We start from the raw sequence: 17024 nt of genomic DNA on the forward strand, positions 1-17024 counted from the left end.
GGCCGCGATTGGGCATGGTTGGATTAACAAAAAGTTTATTAACACGACACCGGGGTAAACTGGGAATGTACCTAACGGTTCAATGCTGGCAATGAACCGCCCCTATGGCAATGGATCTAAGTCTCTTCTTTTCGGTATGAAACATTCTATTGATTCAAGTTGTACTTAGACGGCATGATGGTCGGAAGCTGTAGTCTGTAGAAGCAGGGCGCTTTCGAACTGTGTAAAAACATGTTGCATGAGATTTGTATTATAGTTACTCATGTAAAAGTACACGACACACGTGGAATCCTTGATACTTGACAGTTCATTTCCTGCAAAGGTGCCTAGTTATAGCGTCTCTGTGTCTTCTGTCCATGTCTCTAGTGGCGTTGGACAGGTTCATTCATACCGCAGCACAGGGACATGACAAGTGAGACTGAGTTGGGGAGTGGTAGTCCCGCTACCCGGTAATAGTCGTCGCCTGAACATTGCACCGATACCCGAGTGCAGGGTGATGAGTCGTTGGACTGTCATCAACAAATCGGTAACTTTTGCGTCTGTGTGCAGCCACGCAGTCTTGCGGACGGTTTGAAAGTCCCAGAAACCTCGACTGAGCCTTCAGAAACATAGAGCTATCGCTGATCCGTCTGGAATTTGTTTCTCCATTTCGCTTGATACAATGTTCCCCTCAATCGACTCTGAAGAGAGTTCCCTCATCGCTTCGAAGTCGGATTCCACGCCTCGGGCTGCCATGTATCTCCGGGATTCCCGGTCTTCGCCTTGGCCCATGGATCCTCCTTCACGGGAGCTGGGTTCGAGACTTCCGACTGGGTGGCGGGCTGCGTTGTCGGGTGAGCTGGCGAGGCTGGCGAGGCAACAGATGGCGCATCACTATTTGGTAGAGCTGTCGCGGCGGCTGTCGCAGGCGGGTTGATAGCATTCGCAGACGTCTGGATATCGGGCCTTGTCTTGGGTTTGTCGAGGAAAGACGGCTTGCTGGCCCAGCGCTCATCTGCTAGTCGGGCGAGATGTTTGATTTGTTCTTGGCGGACTAAATCTTGTTGTTGTTCTTGGATGCTGGGCGGGTCGCGGCGGACGTATCGGAGCCATTGATGCCATTGCGCTGAAACGATGAACAAGAGACCGTTAGTCACAACTTGAACGCCGGCAAGGAAATGGCAGTGGACGAGCAGAGCGAAGGAATGGAATAGACTCACGCGTCACTTGGACATCTCCGAAATGAGTCTTTGGATCGAATTTGACGATTCGTCGAAAGCGACTCGCATTTGCGACGTCCTTGAATTCCCAGAATGTATTCCCGTTCAGATCCTGGCCTAATAGATGGAATCAATGTCATCAGGATCGTCCATATCCCCAAAGACCCAAGACTGATCGGCGACATCGTCACGCAGAGCAATGGACAAGACATGCACAGGCCCGGGAACTCGGACGGAGACTCACCAACGAGAAACGATCGCCGCCAGGGAAGCCGCAGACTCTTCCACTTGAACCAGAGACTGTTGACCATGACTGACTTGGATGTGTGTGTTCACTGCGTTGTGAGCGAAAGGAGAGACTCGGGTGTCGAATGTCGAATGTGCAAATGTTTGGTGATGGAAGGCACCGCGTTGAGAAGCTTCGAGACTCGAGATCCGTTAGATGACGGTCTGCGACAAAGGGCCGGGCGTCTATTCGATGGTTCGGTTTGAGTTGGCTTCGACTGCCGCGGCTCCACCCGTCCGCGTCGTTCAACTTCCCTCTTGAGGCCGATCGGCCCGGGGGCTGATTCACGTAGTGCTTATGTAACCGCTAGGTCGCGGCGGGGACTTCTCCAGGAAGAGTACTGAAGTGTTCATGTCGGGTAGGACTAGGGACCAGTGACTACTTGGGCCAAGAAGACCTTGACGGCGATGGCAAACCACTACTGATTCATGGCAGACATGACACTCAAAGATCTGAAATGCCTCACTCAAAGGCTATGAAGGTTCTACATACAGTACAGAGCCACTTCGGCGGCATTCCAAGAATCAAAAATGGGCCATTGCTGCTAAACTTGATGCTAGATGCCTTGAACCCTCAGGCAGGCAAACATCTCTCGTGGGAATCCGTTGGGAATCCCTCGAAGTAAGAGCTGGCTGGGGTGAACATCCCAGGCACATTGTTGTGGGTCGCAGGAGCATTGATAGGATGGTGTCGCACTTGATGATGGTTGTTGAATGAGCCAAAGAATCCTCCTCTTCCACGTGATTGAAGTGATACTTAGAGCTGCCTCGTATTTTCGCGAAGACAGATTTCCAAGAATTGAGTAGCTGACGTCCACCATCTCCTGCCTACCTACCTAGGTACGGTTCTACACTACTACTGCCAGTCGTTGAAGGGCTGTTCTGTACCTTCTCATCTACCTGAGTAGTTCAATGCGGAGGGCGGGACCGCGGGAGACGATCACGGGCTGGGACTTACCTCCTACCTACGCACAGTCGGGTCTTGCTAGGTCAAGCATCGAAGTCCACCTGAAGGGGAAGCAGGCTGGAATCGCTTGGATTGGGATCCGATTATCCCTTTTCATTAGAGCGGACACTCAATACTTGAAGAACTTACATCCACCAGCTCAGAAAGGACATAGGAATTGCAGTGAGAATGTCTCAGCTGGTCACGGACTGGTCCTGACAAGAAGCCCGAGCGGCGTGCTGCTCATTGACAAAATAGCATCTCTGGCTAGTCCTACTGCCACCTATCAAGTATTCCTTTCTTCTAGGTGTTCGGTCTCTCAGCCGTGGTACTGATCTTCCAAGATCGACTGACTGAAAGTTTCCATTCATTAGTGCAGGTCTATTCTGGCAACTCTGACAATCATTCCGTTGGCTCTATTTCAGACTTGACATGAGCCCGAGCACATCTATGGGCTGTGAAAAATCTTGCGGCTTACTCTCAGCAAGGCTTTCAGCCTATTGTTGTGGCTCACCCGGGAATGGAAAAAAAAAAGTCGTTTTCCTGCTCTCTGCCGCCTTGACGCTCAGGAAGTCAGGACTTGGGCATGGCTACACATCCCTGTCCGCCGTGCAGGGTCACCCTACACCGGTCTGCGGCTCACGCACTGTTGATTTGTGCAGGTAACGCACTTTGAGGTCAGGGAGTAGTACTCGATTCAGCACTGCTAATATTGCGCCGGCGAAATCGGAACTCGAAGGTTCAGGCGTGCCTAGAGTGCGCTTGACTCTGACCCCGCAAGATGTCGAGGCCGCCGGTCAGGGGCATCGCCGTCGACTTATCGAGTCTCCATCGGTGGCATAATTAGTTCAGCTGACGGCACGCTCAGAACGGCCGGGCGGCTAATTTGCTCAAGACCGCTGTCGGTCCGATGTGTGCTTCCATGGACACCAGACTCTGATAGAGTACGCTTTACAACTTCACTCCCTCATCGCGGGCAAGCAAAATGGACGTTGAGACGGAGATTCCACATCCAGCTGAGGTCGCGGCTGGGGCCAAGGGAGATGACGAGGAGCAGCCCCCGGCTTCGACATACTTGCACGGATGGGCTCTCGCAGGCTTGACGATGGCTTTTATGGCAATATTTTTGGTGCTTGCTATTGACAACACCATTCTCGGTACTCGATCAATCTCAAGTCCCATCCTTGACGGAAATTCGATAAGCTGACTCATTTGGTCTAGCCACGGCAATACCCAAGATCACCAATGACTTTCATAGCTTGAACGATATCGGTTGGTATGGTTCTTCCTACTTGATCGCGCAGATGGCATTACTGCCGACCTGTGGCCGGCTCTATACCTTCTTCAACATCAAGTGGGTCTACTGTCTTTCACTGGTCGTCTTTGAACTTGGGTCGATTGTCGCGGCGTTGGCTCCGAATTCTATCACACTGATTATTGGACGAGCAATTTCCGGCCTGGGCGCCGCTGGCCTGGTGAGCGGATCGACTACGATCTTGTCATACTGCGTATCTTTGAGAAAGCAGGCATTTTTGACACCGATTGTACTGGGCATGTACAATGTTGGCTCAGCTATCGGGCCTCTTGTGGGCGGTTCAATCACGGATAACAAGAAGTTGACTTGGCGATTCATCTTTTGGATCAATCTTCGTGAGTTGTCTTTATATTTTCCAGCATAAATGCCAGGATTACTAACAGTTCTTGGTAGCCTTTGGAGCAGTGGCGTTGGCGCTAATCTGGTTCACGTTGAAGAATCCCCCACCTGCGGTGAAGGGAGACTCACCATGGAGGCAAAAGCTTCGTCAACTGGATATCCCGGGAGCCGTCATTTTGCTTGGGGCCACATCTTGTCTGAATCTAGCCCTACAATGGGGTGGCATCGTCTATCCCTGGTCCGAGGGAAAGGTATTTGGTTGCTTGATCGGCTTTGGCCTTCTCTTGGTTGCCTTCTTGGGTTTACAATCTCGAGGTAAAAAAAAGTGAGTCTCTATCTTTTTACCGGCGCCTATGTAGGGCCCCTCGAGTTCATCTGACCAACAAATCTATACACAAATACTGACCCACTTATAGTGCCAACATACCTCTTCACATCTTCCAAAGCCGCACAGTATCAGCTTCCTGTGGATTTATGATGCTCGTACAAGTAGCGATTGTCATTCAATCATACTTCTGGCCAATTTACTTCCAATCTGTCCGAGGCACAAATGCGAGAGATTCCGGAATCAACCTGCTTCCACTGATTGTGTCCAACAGTATTGGCACAGCCGGTTCTGGTCTGCTCGCGTCCAAATTCGGGCACTACGTGCCATTCATGTTAATCGGACCTCCGATCCTCGCCACAGGCGGCGGTCTTTATCAACTCATCAATCCCAACAGCCCTCGCGGGCAATGGATTGGCTTCCAGGTCCTGACCGGTCTAGGCTACGGCATCTGCAGCCAAATGCCGATTCTCGCGGTGCAAGTTGTGCTCAACAAGCCAGATGTCCCCACTGGCCTAGTGGTCATCATGTTCTTCCAGATGCTAGGCGGCGCTTTAGCTCCCAGTGTTGGACAGAACCTCTTCACGACGGGGCTTTTGCAGAGCCTCCACGAGATACAGGGAGGAGTCGATGCCGATGCTATCGTAGCGGCCGGTGCAAGTGGATTCAGAGCACTAGTACCCCCCAACCTGATGAGTGCTGTTGTCGGCGCGTTCAACTCGGCATTGAGGAATGCTTTTTGGGTGGCTCTCGCAACATCGGCACTTGCTTGCGTCACAGCATTGGCTATGGAATGGCGACGACTGCCTGACTCCAAGCCGGAAGATGATGATAGTCCCGTCGATGAGACCACGGTGCAGGAGAAGGTCTAATCCTCATGTCAGAGTCTCTGCCGTCGTGCTGGGGCCACAAGTTACAGCTTGAAGGCTCTGTTTTGTCTTGCAAATATTATTTATATACTCGGCCTGAGCTCTTGTGGAACCACGTAGTTTTTCTGGGAGATCCTCCAGACGATGGCTAAGCAATACCACCCTGTGCTCTCTGATTACATTTATTACAGCTGAAGTTGGCATTACTACTAGCAGACGCCTCTTTGGTAGTTCACAAGCCACAAACTAGTCGACTGGCACAATCTGCGACACTTGGTGAGATGTACAGTAGCTTTGGAGGGGGTTATATCGTCGGTCCAACACAGAAAGGGCAACGATACTCGCGAGAAGTTAGGTCGCTGAGCGCTAAGATCTGATTCTCACGTCAATCGAGACCATGGGGCAGCCCGCTGTGAACTTTACTGGATTGCCTTTATAATTAATGCATGCAGATGGAAGTCCGGCCCAAGGTAAGCTTGCCCAAGCCGGAGACAGCCCCGGCGCACGAGTTGGGTGGATGATCTGCCAGGCCCCAGCGAACGTCATCGGCACCGCCGCAACTAAACAGTCCCAAGGCCCCGCATGGAATGTCCAACAGTTGAGTCCATCCTGGCACCCTCCCCTTGATTCACAGATACCTCTTCCATATCTCACAAGTTTCGACGTTCTGCGATCAACACAATTATCATTGACCAGTAGAGGAAGCAGCACTCGCTCACCCTGGGAATCGGCTTTTCTTCAAGGCACCGAGATCTTCCCCACCAACTCAATACTAATAGTGCTACCCAAGTTCCCGTTCTCCCCACTTGGAGCGATTAGGCACGATCGCCGCCTAAGGGAAGCCTTCGCAAAGACCACGGAGGCGTCGGTCTTTCTCAATTTTCGCAAATCTCCTGCTAGCTAGTGAACACTCTGGCGCAGATATCACAATGGCTTCGGTAACCTCTTTGGACAAGGACTTGCGCAATTTGCGACTGTCTCGTTATACTCCGCAGGCAGCCGCCGAGGTCCGCGACTGGATTGAGGAAGTGCTTCAAGAAAAACTTCCTTCGGGGGATCTCCTTGAAGCTTTGAAAGATGGCGTTGCTCTCTGCAAGTAAGTCTGACGCTCGACTCGAATTGGGTGCTGCGATCGCGATCACCGACCGATAGCTTGCGACTATTGCGATCTTGACTAACGGCCCCTTTTCTAATCCCAGGCTTGTTAATCTGGCCGTGTCACCCGGCGTCAAGTTCAAGTCATCGTCGATGCCCTTTGTGCAAATGGAGAACATCTCGCATTTCCTACGCGCTTGCCAAATGGCTCCCTTGAGCCTGCCCCCGCACGACGTCTTTCTCACGGTCGACCTCTACGAATCTAAGGATCCTGCCCAGGTTCTGCAGTGCCTGGCAGCGTTCAGTCGTCGAGCAAATGCTCTCGCACCCCGGAAATTTCCTCGTACCGTTGGTCCTCAGAGCAAACGCGGTGTGATCAGCCCCAATGCCACCGGCGCATCCAACGCGGGCTCCTACACGCGAAATGGTCGCGCATCAAGTAATGCCAGTGATGCCAATCCTTACCCGGGTAGTCCATCACGAGGGACAAGCTCTCTCAGCTCGTGGAGCAAGCGAGATGATGAGACATCCACCTCTCCGGCTTGGAACATCCATCAGTATGGATACATGGGTGGGGCGAGCCAGGGCAATCAGGGTATTGCCTTTGGCGCACGACGACAGATCACAACTCCGGGCCCAGCCGTGCCAAGTCTGGCTGAGAAAGAGAAGCGTAGAAGGGAGGAGAACGAGAGGCTGCAACAGGAGCAGGTTGAGAGAGAGGAGGCTGAACGCCGGCATCAACAAGAACAAGAAGAGCAAGAAGCACGTGCCCGCGCAGAGGAGGAAAGACGCTGGGAGGCGGAAACAGCCCGTTTGAGAGAGAAGGAGCGCCAGGAGATGGAAATGGAGAAAAAGCGCTGGGAACAAGAACAACGTCAGTGGGAAGAGGAGGAACAGCGTCGTCTTGCCGAAGAAAAGGCGGCGGAAGATCGTCTGGAGCAGGAGCGACAACGCCGACGGAGCGCCAACGACGCCCGCCTCAATGGGCAGTTCCTGAGTCAATATCAGACCAGTCAGTCCCATGGAGACCGCGCGGCGGGTTCAGCTGCAAGTCCCGAGGAGACTCCCGAAAGTCGGCGCATCAAAGAGCTTGAGCGGGAGCTGGCCTTGGCCAAAGAGCGAGAGCAGCAGTATCAGAGTGGCCGACAGAGTACCCAATCCCCAAACAATGTCGAGGTTCAGCAGTCCGCATCTGGAACTCGTCAACGACCGATCCCTGTGCCGCCAAAACCGTCCTATTCCCTCTCTTCTTTGGAACAGGAGCGTCGAATGTTACGAGGAGAATGGCAGAGGAGCCAAGATCTCTCATCGGCCACCGAAGATTCATCCCGCAGAGAGGATGCGCCAGCACCATCAGTCTCCCGTCCTTTGCCCGATCCTACAGCCTCAGCTTCCTCGAAGCCCGCGACACCTCCTCGTGAACTCCCCGCCGTCCCACGGCCCCTGCCAGACCCGGCAACATACACGACAAATCACAGTCGTGAGAATCGTGTAGACCGATTCCTCTCGTCCAACCCAGCACCACAGCCCGCTGCACCAGCAACACACCGACCGCAAGACTACAGCACCACATCCGAAGTTGATGCTGAGAACAAGCGGCGCATGGAGTCACAGCAGAAGACTCGCGCCGGTGGCTGGGCATCAAAGTCACTCTTGGAGCGGGAGATGGAACGTGAGAGAGAACGCCAGCGCGAATGGGAAGAGAACCAGAAACAAACCCAAGCCGCTGCACGAGATCCTTCCATGGGCTCTGGCCCGGGTCAGAGTTGGGATGTCCACCAGTACGGCTATATGGGCGGCGATAATCAGAACCGCGGAGGTACTGGTTTGGGTGTTGGGGGTGCCAGACGCCAAATTATCGGGCCTCGACCTCCACGCTGAGCGTTCTTGGTATCCGTCTTTCTGGTCCTCTCGCTTTGTTTCTACCTGTCTATTGATTGTGTGTGTTGTTGTTGTTGTTGCTGTTGTTGTTGTTTTGCGAAAGTCCATCCCGCGTGTATTACCCTGGAAGCCCTGATGTGTATCTTCTTTATTCATACAAAATAGATCATCTCCGATGTATCAAGTCGTTGTCTGCGACTCTGTATCATGAATTAGGTTATACCAAGAAAGGCTAGATCGCAACGCATCGAAACGTCGCAGGCCGTTTGGCCATAATTAGCCGTCCTGAAATGGTACTGCTATATAGCCTGAAGACTGCGTGTGAGGAAACAATTTAAATGGCGCAAGAAGTTCGCTGGTACAGAAAGCGATTGTTGATCGTGACATATGGAAATGATTCAATAGGCATGCATGGTGAGTATCGTGGCGCTCGTGGTTATCATTATATCAATTACTGCTCAGGAAGAAGATCGACCAGGAAGACAAGTCTCTCCCCACTCTCCAACAAAAAGGACCAGTCAAGCGCATCCCTGTTCTTCCCAGCATGACCCCGATGAGAGTCTTCCTGCGTCCGATGCGCCCGCCGGGCAATTCCCTCGTGAACCGCCTGCTTCAGTGAAGGTGTTTGTTTGATGAAGCCCCTCATGGCTAGTGACATGGTCATGGACTCGAGAAGGATTGAGAACTTGGCATTATCGACGACATTTGCCGTGGCAGCGGTGAAGGGCAGGAAACATTCTTCTAATTTCGTGTCTGTGAGCCGATCCTGCTCTGACGTGCGTGCGGCGCTTTCGATCATGTTATGAGTTAGGACCTCACAGAGAGTGGTTTGCGCTTCGTCATCGAGCTCCGAGAGGACGAGTGGGCTGACAAAAGCTTGAAAGATCGGGAGCGGTTGACGGCGCACGTTTTCAGCAAAGTCTTGATAGAGGTTGTGGAGATCGACAAAGTCTTTGTTTAGTCGATCAGAGACTTTGGACAAGATGCCGAAAAGCTTTTTGCGCAAGCCTAGCGAGTCAAGACCGCCCAGTTGAGCGACCCCTACGCCGGAATGATGATTCCCTTTCCCGGCTTGGGACGTCTCGGGTTCAGGGACTTCTGGAGCAGTCATGCCTGATGCACCCCGTGTTCCCCGTCTCGTGCGTTTAGATCGTCGTACCGTGGACTCTCCATCCCTAGGCGGGGAGGCGCGAGAAAGAGATGAACTCACTCCGGACATGGGTTCATCCTCGGACTCGTCCTCCGTCATGTAGTCACCATATAATTCTTGATCAACGTCGACTTCGCGCTCACGCTTGTTGGTCTTGCTAGCGTCTTCTCCTGATTTGGCCGAGACCAGCTCTTTGTTGAAAACTTGTCGAAATTCATTCAAGGACGTAGTGCTCCCGTCTGCAAAGAGAGCCCGGACCATTCGGCGAGCATTTCCGTTTCGCGCTCCGGAAGAAATGTATTGAAAGATCAAACTCTGTCGAAAGATGTCCAAGTCATCCAACACATTTGACAGGGCTCCTCGCCCACTCCTCCGGACTGGCTCATTCGGCGTAGGAGGGTCAACTTCCGGACGTGGCTGGTTTTTGGACTCCTCATACTCCTTCTCGCGCTGATCCCAATCATCCTCGATGACTTCGCACATGAATCGTAACCATATCTGCCAGTATTCCCATCGTTCCGGATACAGCACGGAGCAATTAAACGCCCAGCCGACCGCGTGCCAGAAATCCTCTGCCCGAGCCCATAAAGCCTCGGTGGTTCCCAACGTCAGATTGAGTGGTCTCGTCTCCGAATGGCGGAGCTCGCTCTCACTCCTGCTGTCATGCTCCTCGTGGTATCGTCGACCCGACCGGGAATGATTTGAATGGGTGAAATTGAAGGCGACTTTATATTTCGACTCGATCGGATTGATCTGGGCGCTGTAGAGTCGCAGTAGCCGTAGCGCAACATCCGGTGCATCTTTCTCTTCGTTTGATTTGGCGCGCGTTGTTGTGGATGGGTGAACGAGGAGCGTTGCTGCCAGCGCAAGGTGCTGTGGAAGAGGTACAATGGCCGTACTTGAAGCGTAAGTACCCGAGGCGAGTGTGTTGAACAAGAGATCTAAAGCTCGTGTATCTGCAATCTATGTCAGCTTTAGTCGAGGCCGACGGTGAGTTCTATAGCATTCCGCGAAAGGAACCCAGATAGAGAACATGACATGCAACACAGAGGGGGCGGCGGCACGAACAGAGCTTCTCCTCGAAGAATATACCAGCATGCTGCGCCAATTCAAAGGGTAATAACCTCGGCGTCCTATATGCAAACTCGCCGGGGGGAGCCATCACCGTTTGCTGTTGAGACAACATCCTGTCCATTGAATCGCGTCCTTGTTGACGCGTGTGGGGGGTGGGGGAAAATCTTTATCGATAAGGGAATACTATTGTTAGGTTGTGGAGTTTGGTGATGCGTCTGGCCTTTGCGAGGGACTAGCTTCGGTCAAGTCGCCTGTGCAGTGAGACAGACTCGGGTACAATGGCAGTGATAGACAATTCATTCATATACTAATTGAAGCTCATCAGACCCGGGGATTCCCTCTTCAAATGGGTGTGAAGTCAGTATAGAGTCCGTTTGCTTTGTCGTCGCGACTTAAACTTGCAGGTACTGTACATCCTTTGTGCATGTAATTGTACTGTGACCCTGCATGTGATCCTCTTCGAGTCACAACTAAATCACATGACCTGTAAGCTCGACATGGAGGTTCCTAAATGATTTCGATTCTTTATGATCAAGATTTATGGGTATCATCTACCGCCTCGGGCATGAGGATAACCTTGACGTAGAGGTTGGTTTCGAGCTGCCGAATTCTTGAAAAACACTAACATCGGCGTCGATTGACAAAGCCTCTTGAACTAGACTAGCTTGAGACTTGACGGAGCGTGAGTCATGGTGAGTAACATAATGCTCTTGACTTTATCTGACAGCGAGATTCTACTTTCTCGAATCTGTATATCCAGAGCATGAGAGATACATACATATGTTCAGGTTGTCCGGTCAATATCCTCGTGAATTTTTCTGCGTTACGCTCTGTTCCTCTGCATGTGCTCTTCTTCTGCTCTTCGCTCAGTCCATTGATGAGGCTCAGTAATCTCGGCAAGCCAATCAAAGCTTGTGTTTGGTATACTTTGCTATCCAACCCAATCCGATCCTTAGCTATCGCAGAAATCAAAACACCTTCCATTTCTCGTCGACGTTGTATCTCAAATTGGAAGTCGCTTTCAGACTTTCCGCACCTTCAGTTGATTCCAACTCGATTGGAAGTACTGCCCAGGCGCTGCCAAAGGTCCAGGAAGAGTGCAAGACCTCCACCAAACATGTCTACTTCGAATGTGGTGGAAACACCCTTGGAACCATTCGTCCTCTTAACACCAAGACTCATTGTCCTTCCCACACCACACGCTGTCTCTCTACAATCCTACCGAGAATTCTATGCGTCGCTCCATGCAAATGAAGCTTTTTGTAAAATGGCCTTCGGGGACCGTTGCCCACCCAGGCAATGGAGCGACGAGGAGACTCGTGATGTAATTCAAAAAGGCGATATAGGACGATGCTGGAAAGCCCGCGGCATGGGTGATTTCGCCGTTGGTTTACGCCCGTCCGATATCTCAATGTGGTCCAGCAAAAACATCGAAATTCTGGAAGGACTTGATTTCACGGAAGACCCTCGCTTCGACGTCCACAATTTGAAGGAAATCGTCTGGGTTGGATACGCTGGCGTCCGTGATGGGACGACAACGTCCATCCCCCCACGAGACGCCGCGGATGCACCCTTCCCGCCGTGGAATGAAATGGTCGAGGTTCGGTATGGCGTCTCGCCTATGCACTGGGGTCAAGGAATTGCAAAGGAGGCTGCAGAAGCTGTGATGCATTGGGCGGTGGAGACGCGCGGGGTGACGAGGTTCATCGCCGAGACAGAAAGACCGAATAGAAGAAGTGCTCGGGCTTTGGAGAAGCTTGGATTTAGTCTCAGTGGAACGGATTATTGGAAAGAACCGAGTGAGATCGAATGGGAGAAAGTGGTCAAGTAAGAATCGCGTCTGGTCTATGCCAGTGAAGCCGTACCGGAGGTATGGTTTCATGGTTACAGGGATACTCAATTGGGGTTCGTTCTTATCGCCAGGAGACGCTATTCCCGGGCTTTCTAGTAAGACAAGCTCCATGTGATCCTTATACCTCATTACTTCATATTAAAGAGCCCATATCCCAAGGGGTGAAAGTAGCTTTTCATTAGGCGAGGGAGCAATTCCGCAACCATTCTAAAACAGGTTCCAAACACTCCTGCTGCGATATTTGCAACTCCCAAAAGGTTCCTTTCCCAATTTACACAGACACAGAGCAAAAGGTATCGAGATGAGTCAGGTATAAGATATGCAAGACTTTGAAGGCTAATGGCAGAATGGAAACGGAAAATCTTCGACTATTCAACCAGCACGCCCGCGGGGCAAACGCCCAAAAAGTTCCGCTTGAGTGGCCCTTGCAATTCCCTATTGCCGCCATTCAAAAGAGCCCGGGAGGAAAGACGGTGCATCGCCCTGCGCAAGCCTGATATAGATTGGAGAAAAGGAGTCATTCGACAAAGGTCTTCAGGCGTGGGCGTGTTCGCGGAAGGTCTCGTCCGTTTCGAAGGGGAGGAAAAGCTGGACACAAGGAGCAAGCCCAATGCTGGGGGCACGGTTGTTGAAGAAAAGAGGAGTCGCAATGATTTTTATTAGGAGACGAGGCGGAACCAAGACTATGAATCGTCGGGTATATCGGAGAACAGACCTATCCGCAGCCGATGCGACTATTAAGAGAGTGTTAGTTGCGGGAGTTAAGATGCGATACCTGTATTGGCGGACAACGGGACACATACAAAGGGCAACTTGGGAATAACAACTGCCAGAGTCGCCAGGCAGTTGATCGTGAAGTAGGTGAGATCGTAGTGGGTATAGTGCGTGCTGAGGAGGAACAGCACAATCGGGACGCAAAGCAGAAACTTCTTGGCCGGTGTGTATTGATCACCGTTGTCGATCTGCTCCCACATATTGAGGTTGTCATAGGCGCCGGCGTTGAACTCAAAGGGAATGCCCCTCACCCAGTGGAACATGAGGAAAGAGCCGAACATGTAGCTGATGTTGGTGAGGGTCCATGAAGTTTCCTGTGAGACGCCCGGGATGATATCGAAGAGAATCTTGAGGGCGGCGATCAACACGAAATGGATTGTCCAAGCACCTGTTTTATCACAACATTCATTGTCAGCCCAGCTCCTGCCGTTTTGTGGGGGGGCAGGGAATTGAAGAAGTATCCCGTCGACGGTACCACGGGATATCTCGGTTGCACCGTGACCGCATGAGTTCAAGTGAAATGGCCGGAAAGCTCCCAGCTCATCCTCAGCGACAAAAACTTACCCTTGGCATTGACCCAGTTGGCGTTCAGGTTGGGAAGCGCAGCTTGATCACTGATTTGTTCCATCGACTCAGGCGGCTCCTGGTAGATGATGCTGCTGGACCGCCGACGGCGGCCCTGCTTCTGCGTGTTGGGTGATAAGCGCTGCGCTCCGTCCATCTCGGGTGAAAAAGAGATGGCGCGCGGAGCGAGCGTAGAGGGTCTTGAGGTCGTGGACGCCAGCGTGAAGACTCGACTGTGTTTGTTGGTGGCACGATAAAACAGAAAGCTGGCAGCTATTTTGGGGGTGGTGAAGGAAGAGATGTAATGGAGGGGAGGAAAAAGGAGCGTGGGGATTAAGGTGGCACGGCACACACGGCCCAGAACTCCAGAATCGTGAGTCGGGCGGATCGGGTCTCGGAGAACGTTGAAGGGATGGGGACTCAGTGGAGAGTCTCTGTGCACAGAGTTGGAATGGTGCTTTCTTGACAACAGTCTTGGAGCAGAGAACTCTTACATTCAAAACAATGAGAGGTGACTTGAAAGCAAATTGCTCATGTGATCACGGGAGACTCGAGTGTCCAGACTAAAGAGTGGACAAATCGGCATGTCAAGTCGAACATGGGACACGGTCTGGACTGACTCAGGACTCAACAGACCCGGCACGTGTACACAAGTCAGACTGCAGCAGCTCCGACAAGCGGTGGAAGTACTTCCATTAGTCTCTTCACTACTGCGAATTATTGCTCAATTGGCTAGACCCCGGAGGCTTGATCTGAAAAAAAAAAAAAAAAAACATCTGGCCTCTACGAAAAAAAAAAAAGGGGTCAATCTGGGCATGTTCCATCTTTCGACTCCTGTTGACTTGACATTACAAGAGGCAAAGGCCAGCGTCTTATCGCGCTTCTTGCTCATTCTTACAGAGAACGATCACTTGAATTAGACAAAAATAGAATGGCGCGGAGTGTGTCATAGCCGACGACATGGAATTATTGACGTCTCATGCACGGGATCGTCTTTATCGCCGATTGCTCTTCTTTTTTTTGGAGCTCAAGGTCATTCCGCAGCAACATACTCTGTACTCTGTAGAAATCCCACTGTTGTTTGTTGACATGAAGAAACGCTCTTTTGGAGTGTGGACAAGGCACCAAGTTCGCAACATCTAGAAAGGCGAGAGAAGACTGAATCTGGTGCAGCATCGTCTCCATGTCTGAGAACGCCTTTGTTGCGAAATAGACACGATCTGCACCTTCACAAATCGGCTGAGATTGAGTTCGTCCAATTGCTGCCGGAGACTGCGAAGCGCAAAACCCACCCGCGATGCACTGGGGTGGCTCTGCGCTAACGGCGTTTCCCGCCACCCGTAAAAAACTTGACGTTCGGAACGCGATTGAACTCGGTCGCATTTCCACCCTCTCACAACCCTGACACATCCTCTCATTTGTCGTTTGCCGGTATGGCGGACTCGGGCGATGAAGCAGATTCGCGCACAGCGTCTGTGGGAGTGATGCGTGCCCGCAAAAATCAGCCTGTGTCTCGACCTCCGTCCACAGAAAGTTCACGTCCCACGAAAAGGCGGCGCCGCAATCGATCCCGCACGTCCGGAGATGATCTGGATGACATGGTCCCCAAAGGCGCCTCTTTCACTGCGCATTCTCTAGAGGTCGATCCAGATGAGACGTCGAGTTCCGGATCAGACTCAGATAGTGATTCCGACTCTTCGGACTTGTCAGACTCGTCAAGCACGCGGTCCCAAGTGCCCTCGGCCAACCCCCACATCGGCAGCACAGCACCGGCCATCAGCTGGAATCAAGGAAGAAAAGCGGCAGTGCGCACCACACTTGGAAAGCGTAAAGCAGACACCCAAGCGCCATCTCAATCAACATCTCAGCTCGAGTCAACCGCCCAACCGCTATCGACAGAACAGCCAGAAATCAATGAAAATAAAGGACAGGGCCCAGTGAAGGACAAATCTTCAAAGCAGTTCAAGGCAGTCAATGAAGCATACTGGCGTAGCCGCAGTGCGTCAGTCTCGTCGGGTGGAGAAGGGGACGGGTCGGAGGAGGGTGAGGTGAACACAGGGAGTGATACAGATGATTCAGAGCTGGACTCTGAAGCGGACGATTCACTGATGCTCAATATCGGGGGGAAAAGTGATGGGGCGGATGACACCCATACAGAGTCGCACAATGGGACTGGGCAAATGGAGCCATCGCGACCTGGATCCCAGTCAGCTCAGGGCGAGTCCAAGGAAGCCGCATTTAAGCGGTTCGCCAAGAAATACCCTACTGCGCCTGTTACCCTCTTGGATCTGCACCGGGATGATATGGATCTACAGGCCAAGCTTGTCTATTGGGATCGGGATGTCCATGCTATTGACCTGCAACTTCCGGTGGGTTGCCTCGAGTGTCTGCGACCTGGACACATGGCCGAGGTCTGTCCCACGAAGGAGGTATGTGCTTATTTGCGAAATGAAAGAAATACATGACGCCGACATGATTCTGACGGAAATTTGCAGTGCGTCCATTGCAACGCATGGAATTCACACCCCAGCACACAATGTCCCACATGGCGGCGGTGCCAGCGTTGTCGGGCACGAGGTCATCTGCAGGATGATTGTCCCTCATTACTCAAGGGCTCTGCCGCCGAGGTCCCTTGTGATTACTGTGGTTCGACATTACATATGGAGTCCGATTGTCAGCACACATACAGCCAGCCCACAAGGGAAGCAGTGTTTGAGACAATCACCGTGTCCATATCGTGCGCTCACTGCACCAGTGCTAGCCATCTCATTGGCGACTGTCCCCATCTACCGGTCAGCCTCCAGCAGCGGACCAGGTTCTTCACGCTCAAGGATGCCGACCCGACTAAAGTCAATAATCTCAACGTATCGGACCTGCCTCGGAAGGCTGCCCCTCCGCCGCCACCAACTGCCTCACGTGGTAAGGGACGGCGCGGTGGCGGTGGTAACAATAATAGTGTCCGCTCGCCGCCATCAAACAGTGAAGAGGATATGATGCCCCGAAAAGGTGCCCGTAAAGGACCCCCGCCGTCTCGTGGACGAGGCCGCGGCTCGATCAAGTTTGGCAATAGCACAGCATTCGATCAACCACGCGGCAAACCTCCGCCTCCTCCATCTGGCCGACCCAAAGGCGCGCCCAATCGCGGTGGTGGTGGTGGTGGTGGCGGTGGGGGAAATCGCGGTCGAGGCCGTGGCCGTGGAGGGCGCGCTCGGGGAGGGCGATGAAGGCAGACTTGACTCTGTTTCTCCGTACTACATAGCCGAATCATGATTGACGTTTCCGTCCTTGTAATGCCTTTTGGGGGTTTTTCTTGGGGAGCGGGCTAATGCTCGTAGAATTCCGATTTCTGTGGAAAA

At 52.4% G+C, this 17024-nt stretch overlaps 7 protein-coding genes across 7 annotated transcripts; 4 read left to right on the plus strand and 3 right to left on the minus strand.

Annotated features, from left to right (window-relative positions):
- Window positions 1-695: 695 nt before the first annotated feature.
- Window positions 696-1510, minus strand: N7539_006274 (uncharacterized protein; the record flags this gene model as incomplete). Its single annotated transcript, XM_056935876.1, has 3 exons — window positions 696-1105; window positions 1200-1316; window positions 1444-1510. The coding sequence occupies 3 exons, from the start codon at window positions 1508-1510 to the stop codon at window positions 696-698; spliced, it is 594 nt and encodes a 197-aa protein (XP_056788800.1).
- A 1905-nt stretch (window positions 1511-3415) lies between these two features.
- N7539_006275 (MDR family MFS transporter) lies at window positions 3416-5281 on the plus strand (the record flags this gene model as incomplete). The annotated part of the gene is made up of 4 exons (XM_056935877.1): window positions 3416-3587; window positions 3652-4080; window positions 4148-4322; window positions 4684-5281. The coding sequence occupies 4 exons, from the start codon at window positions 3416-3418 to the stop codon at window positions 5279-5281; spliced, it is 1374 nt and encodes a 457-aa protein (XP_056788801.1).
- A 926-nt stretch (window positions 5282-6207) lies between these two features.
- On the plus strand, window positions 6208-8254 carry N7539_006276 (calponin homology domain protein; the record flags this gene model as incomplete). The annotated part of the gene is made up of 2 exons (XM_056935878.1): window positions 6208-6374; window positions 6478-8254. 2 exons carry the CDS (start codon window positions 6208-6210, stop codon window positions 8252-8254), a joined length of 1944 nt encoding a protein of 647 aa, XP_056788802.1.
- Window positions 8255-8705: 451 nt separating this feature from the next.
- Window positions 8706-10590, minus strand: N7539_006277 (uncharacterized protein; the record flags this gene model as incomplete). Its single annotated transcript, XM_056935879.1, has 2 exons — window positions 8706-10360; window positions 10473-10590. 2 exons carry the CDS (start codon window positions 10588-10590, stop codon window positions 8706-8708), a joined length of 1773 nt encoding a protein of 590 aa, XP_056788803.1.
- Window positions 10591-11595: 1005 nt separating this feature from the next.
- On the plus strand, window positions 11596-12309 carry N7539_006278 (GNAT family N-acetyltransferase; the record flags this gene model as incomplete). Its single annotated transcript, XM_056935880.1, has 1 exon — window positions 11596-12309. One exon carries the CDS (start codon window positions 11596-11598, stop codon window positions 12307-12309), a length of 714 nt encoding a protein of 237 aa, XP_056788804.1.
- Window positions 12310-13013: 704 nt separating this feature from the next.
- N7539_006279 (ORMDL family protein) lies at window positions 13014-13825 on the minus strand (the record flags this gene model as incomplete). The annotated part of the gene is made up of 3 exons (XM_056935881.1): window positions 13014-13064; window positions 13134-13492; window positions 13669-13825. The coding sequence occupies 3 exons, from the start codon at window positions 13823-13825 to the stop codon at window positions 13014-13016; spliced, it is 567 nt and encodes a 188-aa protein (XP_056788805.1).
- Window positions 13826-15101: 1276 nt separating this feature from the next.
- Window positions 15102-16892, plus strand: N7539_006280 (zinc knuckle domain protein; the record flags this gene model as incomplete). The annotated part of the gene is made up of 2 exons (XM_056935882.1): window positions 15102-16097; window positions 16164-16892. The coding sequence occupies 2 exons, from the start codon at window positions 15102-15104 to the stop codon at window positions 16890-16892; spliced, it is 1725 nt and encodes a 574-aa protein (XP_056788806.1).
- Window positions 16893-17024: the final 132 nt, after the last annotated feature.

Source organism: Penicillium diatomitis, assembly GCF_028827545.1.
Source record: "Penicillium diatomitis strain IBT 30728 chromosome Unknown utg000008l_segment0_segment0, whole genome shotgun sequence".
Classification (NCBI taxonomy): Eukaryota; Fungi; Ascomycota; class Eurotiomycetes; order Eurotiales; family Aspergillaceae; genus Penicillium; species Penicillium diatomitis.